The sequence below is a fragment of the Mastigoproctus giganteus genome, chromosome 4 (assembly GCF_048544385.1).
Source record: "Mastigoproctus giganteus isolate SK-2022 chromosome 4, ASM4854438v1, whole genome shotgun sequence".
Classification (NCBI taxonomy): Eukaryota; Metazoa; Arthropoda; class Arachnida; order Uropygi; family Thelyphonidae; genus Mastigoproctus; species Mastigoproctus giganteus.
Genome location: NC_143578.1, coordinates 27,718,024 through 27,737,912, shown reverse-complemented (window position 1 = coordinate 27,737,912; position 19,889 = coordinate 27,718,024). Strand labels below are relative to the sequence as shown.

At 37.9% G+C, this 19,889-nt stretch overlaps 1 protein-coding gene across 1 annotated transcript in view; it reads right to left on the bottom strand.

Moving 5' to 3' along the window:
* LOC150086500 (dynein axonemal heavy chain 3-like) overlaps positions 1-19,889 on the bottom strand; it is a 544,757-nt gene that overhangs the window by 435,681 nt on the left and 89,187 nt on the right. Inside the window, exons 16-19 of the mRNA XM_090372184.1 lie at positions 16,965-17,055; positions 11,879-12,045; positions 11,108-11,194; positions 5,063-5,920 (exon numbers count right to left, since the gene is read on the bottom strand). Of these exons, the coding sequence (XP_090228310.1) occupies positions 5,063-5,920; positions 11,108-11,194; positions 11,879-12,045; positions 16,965-17,055 (1,203 nt within the window). The remainder of the gene's footprint in view (positions 1-5,062; positions 5,921-11,107; positions 11,195-11,878; positions 12,046-16,964; positions 17,056-19,889) is intronic.

The following is a 19,889-nucleotide window of genomic DNA, read 5'->3' as shown; positions in this document are numbered from 1 at the left end:
GGCTGACACAAGTAATTATAGACCTGTGAGTTTAACTTCTGTTCCAGGAAAATTAATGGAGACACTGGTTAAAGAAGCACTGCAGGATCATCTAGACAAGACTTCCATTATAGCCCAGACACAGCATAGTTTTGTTAAGGGAAAGTCTTGCCTGACCAATTTAATTGGATACTATGATGCCGTCACAAAATATACTGGATGCAGGGAATAACTCTGTGGTACTACACTGAAAGTGGTAGAGAATGAAAAGGACCTGGGTGTATTTGTGCAGCAGATATGAAGTTCTTTCTCTGAGCAGTGCAGACGGGCTGCAAGAGTAGCTCATGGTTTTTTGTCAATGATATACAGGAATTTTTCTAGCAGGGATAAGGAGGTGATTATTCCCTTGTATAAGGCAATGGTCAGGCCACACCTTGAGTACTGTATACAGGTCTGGAGGCCTCATTTCAAAAAGGATGTAGAGCTGCTGGAACGAGTACAGAGAAGGGCAACAAGATTAGTGAATGGAACAAAGGGGTGCTCTTACGAAGAAAGGCTTAAGTTTTGCTAATTACAGTGTTTGGAGACTAGGCACCGGCGAGGTGATCTGATAGAGGTGTATAAAGCCTTGAATGGTTTGAGCATGCTCAATGCTGATGCGATTCTTCCTCTTGCTCAGCATAATCACCTGAGAGGGCATAAATTCAAATTGAGGAAAGACAGATGTGCGGAAATTTGCCTTTAGCCAGCAGATAGTTGGTTGGTGAAACAGACTTCCATCCCTTGTTGTGGAAGTTGATAGCCTAAATAAATTTAAGGCTCAGCTGGACAGGTATTTCGAACAAACGGAGCGATGAAGTGGAAGTGTTTTTTTTTTTTTTTTTTTTTTTGGTTGATGCTGCATAAGCTTGCTTTCTTGCATCATATGTCTCTACTAATGCTAATGCTAATTCCTCTCACAAATCTTGTTGCCCTTCTCTGTACATGCTCAAGCAAATCTACATCCTTCCTAAAATGAGGCCTCCAGGACTGTACGCAGTACTCAAAACGTGGCCTGACCATTGCCTTATACAGAGGGAAAATCACCTCCTTTTCCCTGCTAGCAAAATTCCTATATATCATTGACAATACCCCATGACCTGCCCTGGCAGCCTGTCTGCATTGCTCAGAAAACTTCATATCTGACTGCACAATTACTCCCAGGTCTTTTTCATTTTCTACCACCTTAAGTGTAGTACCACAAAGTTGGTACTTTTCTCTGGGGTTACTCGACATCTGTCGGACACTGCGCGAACTACTAGCTGGAGGTAGTTCACAGTTTCAACATTTCTTATTAAGTTGTTTGGACCTAACTACTAAATGAAAGTGTTAGGTATTTCTTTTGGTCTGGGTGCGCCGTGATAAAATTACTGAGACACTAAAGGCGCCGTGAACCGAGAAAGTTTGGGAACCTCTGACATAAAATATACAATGAAGAAAAGACTGTTGCAGAAATATTTGAACAGCGTCGTCTTTCTCTTTTCATCAATCAATTTCCGATAGCCAACAACTATCTTCTCTGGGCCCTGGCGAAATAAATATTGCAGAGAACCTCAAACCTTTTATTTGAGGTTCTCTGCGATATGAAAGATTTCATCAAGTTCTTTTACCATTATCTCCTTAGCCGTAACATTTTCATCTGGCTCATTTAAAAATTTGAATTTTTAAATGCAAGTCTGCATTGACTTTATTAGCAGGAGACAAACGAGTAACATGTCTTCTTCTGATGGTTGATGGAACACACCAAGGTGGGCAGCAGGCAAACATTTGTTTATTGTCCATCCAACACGCAGTAAGCTTAACGCACAATTCAAATCTTTTTCAATTATCGCATAAAAAAAAGATCACGTTAACTGGAAATTTGCATCATGTAAAGTGAAAAGTGGTATAATTTTTTCAAATAGCGGTAACTGAAACACGTGTTAATCGAACTCGTGTTATGCGAGGCCTGGCTGTATTCTTTTTTTGACATCACAGTACAGGTGAGGTGAAATCATAGTTCTAAGTATAGAGAACAAGGTTAAATTGATATGTAAAATTGAAAGCTGAGAAAAGAAAGCTATTTATCATGAGTTTCTTTTAGTCAAATCAGTGGTCCATACAATTTGTAAACTACCCAAGGCTGCATTGCTGGAGATATGATTAAATTGGTATTGTTATTTGGTTTTTAGGACCATTAGCAACTAAGGCCATATTGCTCTGGGGATATGTGGTGGTCATTCCCTGACCTTTCCGCATCTTCCGTATTTGGTGGGCACGGGCTCGAACCCCGGTCTAATCAAGAAGCATGTGCTACGCACTGCTGCTCCTGCCCACCTGGCTACAGAGGCGCCATATGATTAAATAAAAACAAATCAAAATTTGTACATAGTAGTGGCATAGTATTTAGGTTCAGGCATCACTGGTGGTTTCCCACATCTGCACCATATGTACTCTGTGATGAAATGTAGAACTACTGCACAGCCAGAAAAAAAAAAAAGTGTAATGTCTGGTTAATGTAGTATTGTGCTTTGTTCTGTTGTTGTGTCGGGCTGCTTGGCCGTGGGGTCCCTACTTGGACCCTACATTGCCTGCCACAGCCACTGGGAGGTGAGCCAGGCTGCCCATTATACTCTGGCTGCCTCTGCTAGGGTTGCCTGAGCTTCCTGACAGAGGCTATAAAAAAAAAAATGAAAAGAGAAAAAAAAAAAATCGAGGCTATAAAAAAAAATAAAATAAAAAAGATAAAAGGTTTTTTTTTTTTTTTTTTTTTCCTGAAGAGAACATATGGGGGAGTAAGAGAAGAAGAAGAGGTCAGAATGTGGGGAACAGTAGTTGGAGTGGACCAATAGGGAGGCAGTCCACTCTAAGGTAGAGGATGGAGAAGGGAGTTGAAAATCACAGGAGCATATGCTCCTGTGTGAATCCTGCACCCAGGGTGCTTACATTATCCTACCCCAGTCGGGGACCACAGGGGTGGCACGTTATTCTGTTCTGCCCTGAGTTCCACAAGTCTTGCTCTTCTAGAATTCAAAACAGCCTGGGTGTGTTAAGGCTAGGTATGTGGCCTCTTCTTGAAGTAAAGTTGACTCCTGATTGCTGGGGTTTCCTTGAATCTCTGTGAGGAATTGAAGTCTGGCATTGTCGTAAGTGAGACACTCATACATAAGGTGATTTTCAATCCAGGCGAGTGCCAGGGAGGAGGCTTTGGGGAAATCCGACTTATTGAGGGAATAAACCTTTTGGTGATTGTTCCTTTCGGTGTTGTGTCCCATGTTTCTTGTCAGAGGTTTTGTAGGTGGTTTGCCATTTTTCTTCTTTCCTTCTTAGGGCCATTTACATGGTTCAACTACAGATTCAACAATTGCATTGGGATTCCCTTCTTCAGGTGCTGGAAGAGACCCCTCTTGACAACTTCCAGATAGAGAGGTAAGTATCCTGCAATTAATTGTAATGCGGGGGTGCTGACAGTACAACACTTTTTTTTTCTTTCTTTTGGTAGTTGTTGGTGCATCGGCTTCTGTGGCCATAATGCACCTCCCAAGGTTTTTGCAGTACTTTGATCCAAGCCCGAGGCGGGATTCGAACCCGCGAACTTTGGGTTGCTAGGCAGGCACTTTACCCACCCGACTAGCCCGGTCGGCCAGTACAACACGCCCTGGTAACTGACATAAATCTTTGAATGGAATCAAATTTGCGCTTGTTCCTTTCCAGGATTCCCTTTTCACGCCAGATGGAGGCTCCACAGCACACAATTGGGACATATACTGCCTTATATATTAATGATAGAGCTTTATTCATTAGGCCCCAATCCACTCTACTAATCTGTCTTATCATTGCAGTGTATTTTCGGATTTTAGCTGACAGGTATTTTAAGTCGGGGTGGAAGGATAAGTTGGCGTCTAGTTACAGGCCCAGATACTTGATTTCTGTGTACAGATGGATCGGGGTGTTGTTAATTTTCATCACTGGTGGCTGTCGGATTTGGAGCTTTCCTTTTAGAAGGATTGACTTTGTTTTTTCACTGGAGATTGTTAATTTGTGCATGGCAGCCCAGTCTTGAAGTTTTCCCAGTGCAAAGTTGGCTTATACTTCCAATATGGTTCTTGTACCAGAATGAACAACCAGTATGAGATCATCAGCAAAGGCCAGGGGCTTGACCTCGCCGAGATCCATCCCCAGGAACTTGTCCAAGACAATGGACCAAAGAAATGGCCCAAGAAGAGAGCCCTGAGGACAGCCTTGCAGTATATTCCTGGTGACTGTTTGGTATTTGTTGGTTACCTGCACTGTTCTATTGTTGAGGTAGGACTTTATACTGTTATATAGACTGCTGGACATCTTGGCCTGCCAAAGTCTTTGAAGTATGCTGGGCCACCATAGTTGATCGAAGGCCCCCGCAAAGTGCACCATTATGGCTAGAGAGTATTCAGATTCTGTCTGGGTAGCTAGAGAGAGAGATTAATCTGTGGATAGCATCTTCTGTACTGCAGCCTGTTTTAAATCCAAATTGATGCGGAGATGGTAATTGTTGCTCTGTGTAGTAGTCGGTGAGATGGGAGAGCAAAAGACATTCTTGGAGTTTGACCAAAACAGAAAGCAGGGCTATTGGTCTGTAAGAAGTCAGAACTTGAGGTGGTTTTTTTCGGGTGTTTTAAGATTAACTTGAATGTTGAAATTTTCCAGAAGTCAGGAAATGTTCCTTCAGCAAAGCATGCATTAAATAAACTTAAAAGAGAGTTATAGGATAGTGTTCTGTAAACTTTTTTACTACGTCAACTTCCAGCAAGTCCAAGCCTGGGGTTTTACCCTCCTTCGTTTTGGCCAGGGCCAAATTCATTTCCAGGGATGTGAAGAGCGGTTCACTAGTATCTGATATGTATACCCTGTTTCTGTCAATGATTTCTTGCAGTTCCTGTATCGGTGCCAAGTCATCAGTTGGGTAGATATTGTCCAGTATGTTGTTGAGAGAATCCGACCAAGAGTATGTTGAGGTTCCATCCGGCCTGAGTGTGGTTTCCAAAACTTCAGCTCAGGGTAGCCTGTTTGTAATGATCCGAAATACAATGCCCCATGGATCGCCATTTCCCACTGTGGAAACTAGAGTTTGCCATGACTCCTTCTTACATCTGCATATTTCTTTGGAGTATGCATTTCTTATCACACGGTAAGCCTCCCGTGCCGCAGCTACTTCTCTGGGGGGAAGGTGTACTCGGGCTCGTTGAAATGTCTTCCTGACTAGGTGGACTCTTATTCTCAGATCTTGCAAATTTGCATTCCACCAGGGGACCGTGTACCTGTACTGTCTTCTATGTGGGATGGAAGCATCACAGGCACTCCTGATGGCAGTTGCTACCTTGGTAATGCTTTCTTCAGGTGTGAGTGTAATAGGTAGTGGAATGTCTTCCGGGAGAAACTTGACCAATTCCTCTTGGAATCGACACCAATCTGCTTTTTTGGTGTTGTATCTCACTATGTCTCTAGGAATTGGTGGTGCACGTTCCACAGAATGAACGAGAGAGAAGGCGATCGCTCTGTGGTCTGACGTCCATGACTCTTGAATAGCCCAGTTGATCAGTTTACTTTCAATGTTAGTTGTTGCTATAGTAACATCAATTGTGCTCTCCCAGAGGGAGCTGCTGAAGGTGGAGAGGTGACCTGGACGATTCAGGATCCGCAGACCAGACGAAATTATATAATCTTCAAGTCTTGTACCAATTCTGATTGGTGTTCTGTCTGGAGTTAGGCTGTCCCAGAGTGCTGAGCGGCAGTTAGCATCCATGCCTATCAGCAACCGCCCACCTGGGAGGAGATGAAGTGCTTCCTGGATGACGGAGACTGCAGTAGTAATATCCTCACCCGGTAAGAATATAGTGAGAGAAGATATAAGGACCCAAGAGATGTCATAATCTGTGCACAGGCGCTGATGGAGGTGCATAATGGTGCAATTTTGGTCACCTTTATTTCTAGACTCCTCACAACAACAGCTGCCCATGGATGGTCTTCAATGCAGTGAATGATTTTATATGAAGTGGGATATCCCACGACATTCCCAGAGTGTACGTAGGGTTCCTGCAACATCATGACATCAATTTGATTTTCCTCAGTTTTGATCTTTAGCTGGTATGCGACTACTCTCGCTCTCTGCACATTTAGTTGCAGTAACTTGATCTCTTGTCATCTGTTTCTCGTGGGGCATCTATCCATAATTTACTCTCATTTGGTAAAGGCTCTTTACTTTTTTATATACTGGGCAGTTCGTGTCACGAATCGAATGATCGTGTGATGCCCTAGCAGCCTTACAGTTTGTGCAGGTTGGTGACTGTTCCTTGTTAGGGCAGTCCTTAAAAACATGGCCCTTTTGAGCACAGTGGCCACAGGTGGTCTCATGCTGGTTGCAGGTATGGGACGTACGCCCAAAGCGGAGACACCTATAGCACTTAGGAACTGATATGTGCTCCTTAAACCTATGGCTGCCCCAGCCAATATAAATTCTATTTTGGATTTCAACAAGCTGCCACACTCTTGGGGATAGTTCAATTATCCAATTAACCCTTGTCGGTGATTTCGTTTTAGCTCTGTATTTTGGTTTGATGTCTTCTACCGCAGTCTTGTCCAGTAGATACATACTCCAAGTTTTTATGGTAGATCTCTTCTTTGAGTTCCTCTGGGGTCATATTCCAGTCTATATTGAAAAGTATAATCGATGGCCCATTTTTTTGGGGGGTTTCAGCTCTTAATCCATAGTTGGTCATTTCTGTGTTATTTAAGATGGTTAATGCCTCCTCCCTGGTACCAGTTTCAATTATGACTCCGGGGTATCTGGTTTTCCTGATGCTCTTAATTCTGACAGTTTTCATCTGGTTCTTCATATTTTTTCTTAAGGCATCTTTAACTGCATCGCTAGTTTCCAGTTGTGCATCTTCAGCTGGTTTAATTATGATTACACGTGACTCAGGCTTCTTGGCTATCCTTTTATCTTGTACTTTGTCAGGTAAACTGGTGGTTGATTGTGTTGCACCATTCCTCAATGCTTCTGCGAAGGAGCAGGAGTGTTGTTGCATTTGATTTCCTCGCTTCTGTGTAAGGACGTCAATTTTGGCTTGTAATCTTTCATGTTCTACATGGAGGTTTAAAACCACTGTCTCCATTTTGCTGAAGATATCAATTAAATCAGACCTGATGGCAGCAGTGATCCTACTCAATTGCTTTACCATATATTTCTCTAAGGACACTCTGATTGTCCTGATCTGATCAATCGGAGAACCCATTAGTGGGGGATCTTGACGCTTAGGCACTTAACTTTTAGGTTCTTCGCATTCTGAATCACTGCAGGACTCATTTCCGCCCTCTACAGGTGTGTCTTTAGGTGTTGGAGAATCTGTAGCCGATATCATTCTACTTCTCTCCTTTTTTCTTGAAATTATCCTTGGATGGACTTGTTTATCTCTTCCGCAGCAGAGGGAGCTTCACTCCTGGATCGTGTAGAGTAGCTTCACGTTCATTTTAAAGATTTTGAGCTTCTTTCTCACTCATATTGATTTCGATAGTTACCCGGATAATTTTGGGGAGAAGCAGTCAGTTTTTTACGAATATGAGAATTTAATTTTAATTAAAACAGAGCAGAAAATGGAAATCACAAGTGTGTTTGTAACTGAACAAAACTGTGCTGATAATCTAAGCTGTATGACAATAAATGGTCTATTCTTTTTCCAACCCCATGAGCACAATCTAAATTTAACCTTTTGCTTCATGGCTGACCACAAACCGAGGGGAAAAAAGAAGGTAAACCGTGTAGTAGCTTTGACCTTGGCGGGAGGTTTAACTGACCAGCTATGGTCTTTGTCCTTCTGCAGGCATATACAGAATAAACACAGCACAGAGAGTTAAAAAGAGCTAACGTATGATCAATCAAAATTTGAATAAAAGTAAATTACCTTTTACTTTTTAGCAAGCTGATTTAACCCTCATAGAGATAAGATCTTGAACATCTTGATGATATAAAATATAACAACTGTTCTTTCATTATGAACACTAAAATTTCATTAGAGGACGGAGCTAAGAAACACTGAACTTTCCTTAGTTAAGGAACAAAGACAAACTCTCAAAATTTGTACACTCTACCTGAGTCAATTTTGGTCATAGAGAGAAGTTGGTTTGTTTTTGGTTTTTTTATGGTGCAAAAATAACATGGTTATATTGCGCCATGACAGATCATAGAGAGGCAGTCTTTTTTTTTTTTTTTTTTATGTAAACTCCAAACACGAGAGGTGTTAGAACCTACAGTACTTAGTACCATGCTTGGGTTGGAGGTTGAGAAGATGAAAGAAGATATTTGTTGACTGTAATTTTCAGGAAATACGTATGAAGGAAGGTTGTACCAGAAAACGGCAGTTGAATGAATAAACGAGGAAGATGAAAAGTTGGTTCTGTGAGTTTGAAGTTGGACAGTAAATGGATGTTGGCTGGTGGCGGCACGTGTTCGAACTGTTTTGAAAGAGAGAGAGCGGGAATTATAGAAGCCAATTCAGAAGAACAGTGCCCATGGAAGTATCTGTAGAAGAGGCAAGCAGAAACAGTACGTCTATGAGACAGCAAGTGGAGAGACTCTGTTAGAGATGAGTCATTAATTAACCTAACTGCCCTCTCATGGAAGTATCTGTAGAAGAGGCATGCAGCAGAAACAGTATGTCTATGAGACAGCGAGTGGAGAGACTCTGTTAGAGATGAGTCATTAATTAATCTAACTGCCCTCTTCTGAATGGAATCAAGAAGCCTGAGAGAGGTTAAGTCTGCGCTTAATGAAGACTGAGGACCGAGTATAATGATATTTGTCACTAATTTGAACAAAATCCTAATCTACTAGAAAGAGTACGAAGAAGAGCAGCAAGGTTAGCTGTGCATACAACATGGTATTCTGTAAAATGTGAGGATTCTGTAAATTGCAGCATGAGTGAGTAAACTAAATGCTGTGGCATCTTTATTCTTCACATGAAAGCAGGCAAAAATTGAAAGAGAATGGATGTAGAATAAATGTATGGAAATTTGCCTTCAAAGAGTAATTGATTGTTGGAATAAACTTCCACTCTGATTGTGAAGGGGTAATTGAATAAATTTAAAAGACTGGACAAATTATTAAAAGAATGGGCAAATAAATGGGTAAAACTTTTTTTTTTTGCCTAATGCTGCAAAAGCTTAAAGTATTAGGCAAAAATCATTTTGACAATGTTGTGAGGAAGCAAGAGACTGACATAAATAGCTCTACACTCAAGGTAGTAGAGAATGGAAAAGACCTGAGGTAACTCTGCAGTCAGATATGAAGTTTTCTAAGCAGTGCAGACAGGCTGCCAGAGCAGCTCATGGGATCTTGTCAATGATATACAGGAATTTTGCTAGCAGAGATAAGGACGTGATTGTCCTTTCACATAAGGCAACAGTCAGACCACACCCTTGAGTATTGCATACAGATCTATAGGCCTCATTTTAGGAAGGATGTAGAGCTGCTGGAACAAGTACAGAGAAGGGCAACGAAATTGGTGAGGGGAACAAAGGGCTGCTCTTTCCAAGAGAGACTTAAGTTCTGCAAATTGCAGTGTCTAGAAAACAGGCACCTGTGAGGTGATCTGAGTGAGGTGTATAAAGCTTTGAATGGTTTGAGCAAACTCAATGCTGATGGGATTCTTCCTCTTGCTCAGATTATGCACCTGAGATGGTATAAATTCAAATTAAGGAAAGACAGTTTTAGGATAGATGTGCAGAAGTTTGCCTTTAGCCAGCGGGTGGTTGATTCCTGGAACAAACTTCCATCTGCCATTGTAGATGTTGATAGCTTAAACAGATTTAAGGCAGAACTAGACAAACATTTGGAGCGAGTGGATGGTTGAAATGAGAAGGGGCTGTGTGTTTTTTTTATTATTATTTTTTTTTTTTGGATGATGCTATATAAGCTTGCTTTCTTGCATTATGTGTCCTTGCTAATGCCAATGCTAGCCAGCAGGGTGGTTGGACACAGAATTCACAATCAGTAACTAATGGTTTAATAAAGTATAAATTAAAATTAAATAAAATAGTTCAAATCCATAAATTATGTATCTCTTCACATAATATACAGTTATTGAATATTTATTTATTTATATATACTGTACATATATGTGTGTTTGTGGTCCCTCAGCCCATATGTGCCCATGTGCAGGTATGGGCTGAAGGACCAAAAAAACTATTTTGTTTAATGTTATAAAATGGTACTGTCATGTATTGAAGCTTGTAAAAGCTACCAATGTGAAATTTATATGCTCCCTCCCCCAATCAAAATTCTAGGTATGCCACTGATTGAGGAAAGGGGGGCTCCTCTGGAAAACAGCTCCAATGGGCACTGCAGCATTTAGTACTGGCTCTGATTGCAAACTTCTTCAAAATTTTCCATGTGTAGAGTGATCAGATATCTGATCACTCTACACATGGAAAAATTAAAATTAAATTAAATTTAAATTAAATTTTTAAATCAATCTAAGATCTCAAGCAGAATGTATTTTTTTTTTAATTTAATTTCAAATGAGGTCACAGATCCTGTACAACAGCAAATCACAATGAGTTAGTGTTTGTCCGATTTTACGGATATTAGCAGGTATCAATTACACAAGTTGTCTTGTCCAACATCTCTTAAATCTTGAAACTGTGTCAATTTTTTTTCCAATTCCTTCACTTATTGTGGTGTAAAGAATATGTAATTTTTGAACATACAGAACAGAAGAGCAAAAACCAATCAGAACTCTATACACTGGAAGTGATTCTGCAAGTAGCAAATGATCAGACAAGACCTGGTTGGAATTTTATAACTTTTCTGATATAATCAGCACAGTTATGAAACAAAAAAAAAATCGGAAAATACAAGAACCAATAATTTTTCACTGGATCTTGTTTGTCATAAGATTAATAGTTATCAAAAGTTATAACTAATTGACTCCTGTTAAATAAAAAAAGGAAATTACAGGTCTATTTGTGCACTGTTTACTGAATAATATTAATACACACACACACACACACATATATATATATATATATATGGAGTGTCCTTGAAACTTTTAGCTTTTCTTGTGCTTGTGTGACTTACCATTGACTCCTGTCTCGAATCCATTAATCCCTCTGATAATTCGTTCAAAATTACTACATTTGCTCTGATTTCATCTATGTTCATAAGCTAAAATGAAAAATAATTAGACATTATTGTTATTTGGTCCTTGTAATTTTTAGAATTAAAAATTTTCAAAGCATGATACAAGCACTATTGTTTGTAATGAAATAATTTAATTAAATAATTTTAATTTCTTTGAATTTTTTTAATTAGTCAAAGAAATTTGAAAAATAATTTAAATTTTAAATAATAAAATAATTTCATTACAAGCAAAATTGCTTGTAATGAAGAGATAAGATTATTTCTTTAACATATTTTAGGCTCACAAAATTTAGACAACTTAAAAATCATACCAAACCAAACCAAACCAAATTTGCAGTTAGTTTGGTATGGTTGTTAAAGGGCAGAATTTATAGTTTCATTAATCACTGTAGTAAATTATCAGTAGGATTACAAGGAAAGGGCAAACATGAAACAATGATGTTATTTGGAGCATATATAAAAATATTCAGAGGAGGATACATTTTTCGAGGGAAGATGAATCAAATGTAGAATTTGTAAAGAGATCATCATTAACTTTTGCTTTTCCTTAAAAGTATAAAACTGTTTATAATTTTTGCAACAATGATAAAAGAAATAAGGTAAAATGAAAGTTATCTATTTTATTTACGATTAGCAGATAAAATATATAAACATTAAAATGTTTAGTAAAAAAGAAAATGACACCTCTTTTTTTCTGAAATCTGCAACCTTTCCTTTCATATCACTCAGTTTCTCTATGAGAATTTTCTGTCTCTCTTCTAGTTTTTCTTCTGCTTTATTCTGAAGGTTTGCAAATGATATACGGCTAACTTCAAACAAATTTTTAATGTCATCAGGCCAGTGGAATATTCTTGCATTAAGTTGAATATCTTCAGCTAGAAAAGAAAAAAGGTGTTTGCTCCCTGTTATAGTGTATTTTATTAATAACTAATAATGTTAAAATAATAAAAAGTGTGCAATTTCAATTTAAAAATATTTAATATGAGCCCAAAAAAACAAGTATTGCAAAAATTCTTACTCACTTAACCAGCAAGGACTAGTTTTTTTCTCTTAGCATAAATAATAGAAACAGAAGATAAGAAACTAGTTAATTCTTCATGTTTTACTTATGAAGTTATCAGACACTACAAAAAATATATCTATATTTTTCTAAATGTAAAAAAATATTAGTAGGGAATAATTCATGATTTAATATGTACACAGGGTCCTTCAGTTGATGACACCTGATGGAAAACTATTATGAACTGAATAAATAGCACTGTTCTGCAGTCACATTATGGAAAAAATGATTGGTAATATTTGTGACAACACATCTGATATATCCACATGCTTGAAAGAGAATGAAAGATAATCTATAAAAGCATGCATTTCAAAGTAAAACCCTATGACAATATCTGTGTGGTGATACAGTCAGACTTTGAAACTGTGATGTGACAAACATGTCATACCAAACAGCACATGGCATACAGAATGCTGCTGTCATTTTCACATTTGCTAAATTGCTCACAGAAGTGAATTTTCAGAGTGACTACACTGCATATCACAGCAGGCCTCAGTTGGTTGAAGTTTACTTGCTTGCATATGTTGCAGAATGAGTTTGAGGCTGCAAACTGTAAAGTCACAGAAATTTGAGCTCTTCAAAGGCAAAAAAAGGCAAAAAAATTTTGCCTTTTTTTTTGATTTACTTAATATATTTGATTATGTTCAATAAATAATTTATCTAGAGATTTTGTAAGTTATGACTTATATTCATATAGTTTTTGTACTGGTGCTTTGGCACAAGTATCATATCACATAACTAGCAGTGTAGTGAATGGTAGTGGAAATATAGGGTTTTAAATTGTGGTAAATGAATAGCTCAAAGGTTCTAATCACGTAAGTTGGCATTTTTTTTTTTCTGTTTTTAGCTAAAAATTTTTATTTCAGTAAGGATATAACTAATAAGTACTAAAAAGGTTTTAGGTCTGAAAGCCTCAGACTATTGGAAATTTACTAAATGAACAAGTCAGTGCAAAGAATCATTTTAGTTCATAGCAAATCACTGAAGTAGGTGAAAAGGTATTGTTTTTGTTAGATTTCATATTGTGAATGCTTTCACAATATGAAAGTCAGTGCACAATATGAAAGTCAGTGCAAAGAATCATTTTAGTTCATAGCAAATCACTGAAGTAGGTGAAAAGGTATTGTTTTTGTTAGATTTCATATTGTGAATGCTTTCACAACAAGTTGTCTGCTATTGCACTGCTAATACTAACAATTATTGCACTAAAAGTAATGTAATAACAGGCAGCTCACTGTGCAGGCATTCACAATATGAGAAGTAACAAAAACGATGTCATTTCACCTACATCAGTGATTTACAATGAACTAAAATGATGCTTTGCACTAACTTGTTCATCTGGATATAAATAATTTAAAACTCCATAAATGTAATGGTATAGCATAATACATATAACATAAAGTTGATAGCATAGTACATATTACTGCATTTAGGTATCTATCAGTTTAGTGTAGTGTTCTCAAATTAAATTGAATTTAAATGGAAATGGCACAGCCTAGAGCAGCAAAGAAATGGGTCCAAAGTAGTGGGAGTGCTGTGAGGGGGAAATGTAGGAGGCAGTTCTCCTATGAATCACAACCTTACAAAATATGCCACTTGTGTGATGTTTGTGGCCCTTCAAATACTAATACCTATCTGGAACATGATATGATACAGCCAAGTGGGGAATGTCTCTGTGTGTGTGTTCGGTTCAAAAAGTGTGAGGAAATTAGGTGCAATCTCAGCATTCTGATGGGCATTTATAAGAGCTTGAAGAATATGATGGATGCCATTGAAGGAATTAAAATTGGAGCTCATTTAGCTCGCAGCAATGCAACTCATTGCCAAAGCTTACACTAGTATACTAGGCAACACACAGCAATCCCTATGGCAGAATGTAGTGGTTTCCCACAGGAGGTAGTTATTGTCCATGATTCTGTCAGAGAAAAGGGAAAAATATTGTGAAAAAAGGAGAAAAGAGAAAAATACCGTGCAAAAAAGAGAAAAGGGAAAAATATTGTACAAAAAAGTGGAATAGGACCAGGGTATGTCAGGAGCAAAAAAAGTTGATGATGTAGAGCAAGTCATCTTTTAAGGGCACAAAAGTGATATTTTTTGTACACATTGGCACTAATGATATTTAGAATAGGAGATCTAATGATTTACTTAACAAGAACAGGGCAATGTTGTGTAAAAGTCATGAGTTAGAACTAAATTTGAAATGTCTGCAATTCTGTCAAGAGACAACAGGTGGAGTATCTGTTGAGAGCCTTTTCAATAAATTCAGCACTATGGAGAGACCATGCAAAGCACATGGATAGAATTTTTTGCAGCATGGTCAGTGCTTGTTAATAGGAGAGATTACTTTTATACGGAAGGGATACACTTAAACTGAAGGGTTGCAAAGATATTTGCTGATGCTATCAAAACAGTGTTAGGTCGGTTGGAAAACTGCTATCTTGGTGAGATACACAGAATAAGATGAACTAGAGCTGCAAGAAGAGGTAAAAGTGACTCTTGCTGCTTCTATTGGAGCATGCAGCAGCCTGGAAAGCATGTATACTAATGCTAGGAGCATAGTAAATAAACTTGATGAATTTGCAGTACTGATTAAGTCATCAAATGCAGATATTGTAGAGATATTGGAGATATGATGTCACTCAGACATAACAGATGCAGAATTTGAATATGGGGAGAACAATGTGTATAGAAAGGACAAACAGGAAAGAAAGGAGAGTGGGTTTATTCTCTTAGTTAAGAAGCATATTAAATCTAAGACAGTGCTCTCCACCCAGTTATTATGGGTAGAGAGCACAATGTTAAGTAGTCAGTTTGGTGTGACACTAAGCACTTGGAAAATGAAAATGAGAGTAGTAGGGTGTTATAGGCCTAATGATTGTGATGAGTATAACAAATAACTGTAGAGAGAAATAGAGTGGGCCAGTAAACAAGAATATCTTATAATGAGGAATTTTAATTTTCCAGATACAGATTGGAAATTGTTGGTTGTCACTCCATATTAGCAAGACTTTAACAGGATGACTGTTTTTTACAGCAGCATGTTAGAGAAGCAACAAGAGGTAACAATACTTCTGAGAGGAGCTGAGAGGTGTCAACTGAAATTTAACATTGACACATGCAAAGTACTGCATATGGTTAGCAGTAACCCCAGAGTAATGTACCAACTGTGCAGCACTACACTCAGGATAGGGGAGAATAAAAAAGACCTGGGGGTAATTGTACAGTCAGATATGAAGTTTTCAGAGCAGTGCAGTCAGGGTGCCAGAGCAGCTCATGAAGTCTTGTCAATGATATACTGGAACATTGCTAATGGGGATAAGGAGGTGATTATCCCTTTGTATAAAGCAGCAATGGTCAGGCTGCACCTTGGGTACTGCACACAGGTCTGGAGGCCTCATTTTAGGAAGGATATAGAACTGCGGAACAAGTACATAGAAGGGCAATGAGATTGGTGAATGGAAAAGAACTGCTCTTACCAAGAAAGACTTAAGTTCTGCAAATTGCAGCATCTGGAGACTAGGTACCTGCAAAGTGGTCTGATTGAGGTGTATAAGGCTTTGAATGGTTTGGGCAAGCTCGATGCTGATGGGATTCTTCCTCTTGCTCAGATTACACACTTGAGGGGACATAAATTGAAATTGAGGATGGATGGTTACAGAATAGATGTGCAGAAATTTGTCTTTAGCTAACAGGTGGTTGATTGCTGGAACAAACTGCTATCTGCCGCCATGGAAGTTGACAGCTTAAATAAATTCAAGGAAGAAGTTGACAAATCTTTGGAGCAAACAGATAAGTGAAATAGAATTTTTTGGCTGATGCTGCTTTCTTGCATCATATGCTGCTACTAATGCTAATTTATTTATTCATCTTCCATTTTCTGGATCAAGCTTCTTTCTTATGTCCTGAAAATTACAATTTACAGAAATTCAAGTCCAATGTCAACAAATATCTTTTTTTATCTTCTCAACCTTCAACCTATGCACAGTTCTATGTAATAGTTATGTAACATCTACTCATGCATTATGCAAATATGTACCTCGGTACTAAGTAATGTCGGTTCTAATACCTCTTGTGCTTGAGCTCCAAAAAAAAAAAATTAATATTAGTAATCTGGACAGCCACTCTACAAGCCCTGGCCTCTCTTCTGATCAACAAAATAACTTTCATTCACTATGCTATTTTGAAAATTAAGTTTTTGCAACTGAATTTTCCGATTTTTGAAAGTGACAATTTTTTTAGTTTTTTGAAGATGTTACAGTAACTATTCCAAACTGTGAGAAAAATGACAAAATAAGATACTGTCTAAGTAATTATGTAATTTTCTAAAGTTATTTTCTTATTTTATTCAGGAAACAAAAGAAAATTATTTAATAAAAATTATTGGATTAAACTTCTAATATCTGTGATAGTGGAAAAATATTATTAATTATCTTATTATTATTTTTATTTTATTAACTTTTCTAGGTTAGCAAACAACTAGATATCATATTGTATAAGTATAAAAAAAATTTACACAACATTAGAGCATTTGACAACATTTAACATTTCAAAATAGAAAAACACAACATTATAATTTAAAATCTTTTTAATATTATTTGTGCACACAAAAAGGCTTTTAGATACAAATAACTTTTTATATTAAATAATTTAATTAGCATTCATTATATTATTTAAAATAAAAAAATATATTTTGTATCACTATAATGTTTTTTTTTTTTTTTTTGAAATCCCTACCTGGTAAAAGTGCATGACCCATGAGAAAAATAATTCTGTCAGCAGCATGTCCTATTTCTTCTTGCAGATCATGAATTTTAATTTCAGAACACTGAAATTAAATGTAGAAATAACTGTTCTTAATAATTAAAAATAGAAATAATATTTAATTAACCTTTTGCATTTACCACTATATTACAGATAACAGTGCATATTATCAATTATAACCAGTAAGAAAATAACCGGTAAGCTATAATAAAAACCGATAATACATTTTATTATGTTTTATGATACAGAAAACAATATATTACAGGCTTTTATAATAAGACAGCTAATAATACTATAAAAACATTTAATAATAAAACATATACCCCATGATCCAGGGATGAATAAGTTGGTAAAATGATCTACATATTATAAAGGGACATAAAATTCTTGCATTTAATAGATAAAATTTTTAAGAAATACATAACAAAATGATATCTCAAATTATTCAACACATTAAAATTGAATTGGCTAATAAACTATTAAGAATCACAGATATCATATTTCAACAAAATATATTCAGTCAGAGGAGTACATACACGTATAAAACATATACATGGTCAGATAAAGCAATATTAAAACTCCTTATCCCCATTGTTAGCTGTTTTTTTGACAGTGATTTCTCACTTCTCAGCTTCCTCTTTCCTTATCCAATCTGTAATATTGTTATGGACCTGCTTATATTCCCATATGCAGCAGTGTCATATGATAAGTTGCAATTATCCCATGCTTTCTTCTTGAGCTGCATAAGATCTGTCAACCCTCTTATCATCCATTTTGGCATCCTCCTTTAACATTGTAACAACTTTTTGTAGTTTGGATAATTGTTTAAACATTTCCCAAAGAAGATTTGTATCAAGTGATCTGAAATTACTGTCCTGGTTGATAGAGCCTAAGAAGGTCATCCCACTTGTAGTTTCTCCTCTTGAAATTGAAATCCTCTCCTCTGCATATAAATGTCAAAATTTCCTTGGATATTATTCATTTTATAGCACTGTAGTTTCTATCAGCTAGTGGTTCTTTCTGTCAGATCTTTGATAATATTTGGACCCTTAGTTTGGTTTGGGGTTTATTGGCGCATCAGCAACTGAGGCTATAATGCGCCAAATACCGGTCATATATAAAAATTGAAAATATTCAGTGACCTAAGTAGTTAGGCCACCATGTCGAGATATAAAAGGAGTAAAAGTACAAAACATATGAGCAAAGGAATGCCAAATGAATTTTAAATTCGATTAAAAAGGTTTAATGATTTTAAAAAGTTAAAAACAGCAGACACATTGTCATTGTCGGATAAAATCTGACTGAGTGTATAAGGCTCAGCCAGAGGACTAAAAGCGGTAAAATAAAAATCACGTTCGTGTCTAAAACGTGGACACTCGGTTAAAATGTGGCGTATGCTTTAATAGGTGTCACAATTCTCACACATAGGACAGTCATCTGCCCTCAGCAAAAAAGCATGTGTAAGATGACTGTGTCCTATGCGGGGCCGAGCTAAAACAACTTCCTCTCTGCGATTCCTGCGCAGACTAGACTGCCAATGTTGGATTACAGGCTTTATCTGATAGAGCTTGTTTGTGACTTGCTCATGCCAGGATTGTTGCCATTGGGACAGTAATTTATCGTGTATTAACTGCCTGTAGTCTGTATAGGGGACTAACAGGCAATAACTGTTGTGGGGTTCGGGTGACCTGGCCGCAGCATCTGCCAGTTCATTTCCCACGATCCCAATGTGGCTTGGAATCCAGCAGAAACAAATGTCAAATGAACACTCAAACAAGGAATGCAACGTCTGCTGAATCCGGGTCACAAATGGATGAGGATTATACCTCCTACCCGATAAAGCCTGCAGTGTACTTAGAGAATCAGTGTACACCATACACTTTTGATACCTATGGGTTTTAATGTGGTCCAAGGCTAACTCTATAGCATACAACTCAGCTGTATATATGCTGCATTGTTGGGGAATCTTTCCAGATATAGAAAGACCTGGAAAGATAGCAGCAGGTCCAACAGACAACTCCGACTTCGAGCCATCAGTGAAGACAGGCAGGAAGTCGGAGTATTCGGCCCGGTGGGCAGCATAGAGTTGGTGGTAGATAGAAGATGGAGTTATGGACTTACCCCAATTTTTAAGGGAGAAGTCGCACGATGGTAGGCGAGCATGCCAGGGTGGAAGTGGTTGCCTTGGTGACTGGGCAACATTGTCTACCATGATGTTGAGCTCTCTGAGCAGCTCTTGGACACGGATACCAAAAGGCCGATTGGCAGTCTGACGAGTGTTATATAGGTTTTCCCATCGTGGCTTGAAAACGGATGTCCACGTAGGGTTGTCTGGCAGGGATTTTAATTTAAGCGTATATTTTAAAGACAATTGCTTTCGTCGAAATGACAGTGGCGGTTCCGTTGCTTCAACATATAAACTCTGGACAGGGGATGTTCTAAATGCTCCAGTAGCAATGCGGATGGCTTGGTGGAGAACTGGGTCCAGCCACCTAAGTACACTGTTTCTAGCCGATGCGTACACTTGGGACCCATAGTCTAGTTTAGATCGGACAAGTGCACGGTAGAGGCTGAGTAAAGTGGAGCGGTCTGCTCCCCATTTATTCGAGGAAATAGAGCGTATAAGATTCAACCCTCTTGTGCACTTTGTCCGCAGTTGACGAATATAAGGTAAAAATGTCAACTTCTTGTCGAAAATGAGCCCCAAGAATTTTGTCTCGGGTGCTACTGAAATGATGTCTCGTCCGAGTTTTAGTTCTGGTTCAGGGTGAAGGTTCCATTTGCGACAAAAGTGTATGCAGACTGTCTTCTGTGGCGAGAACCTAAACCCATTAGTCACTGCCCAAGAGTTGATGTGGTCTATGGCATGCTGCAATTGCCTTTCAATGACCCTCATAT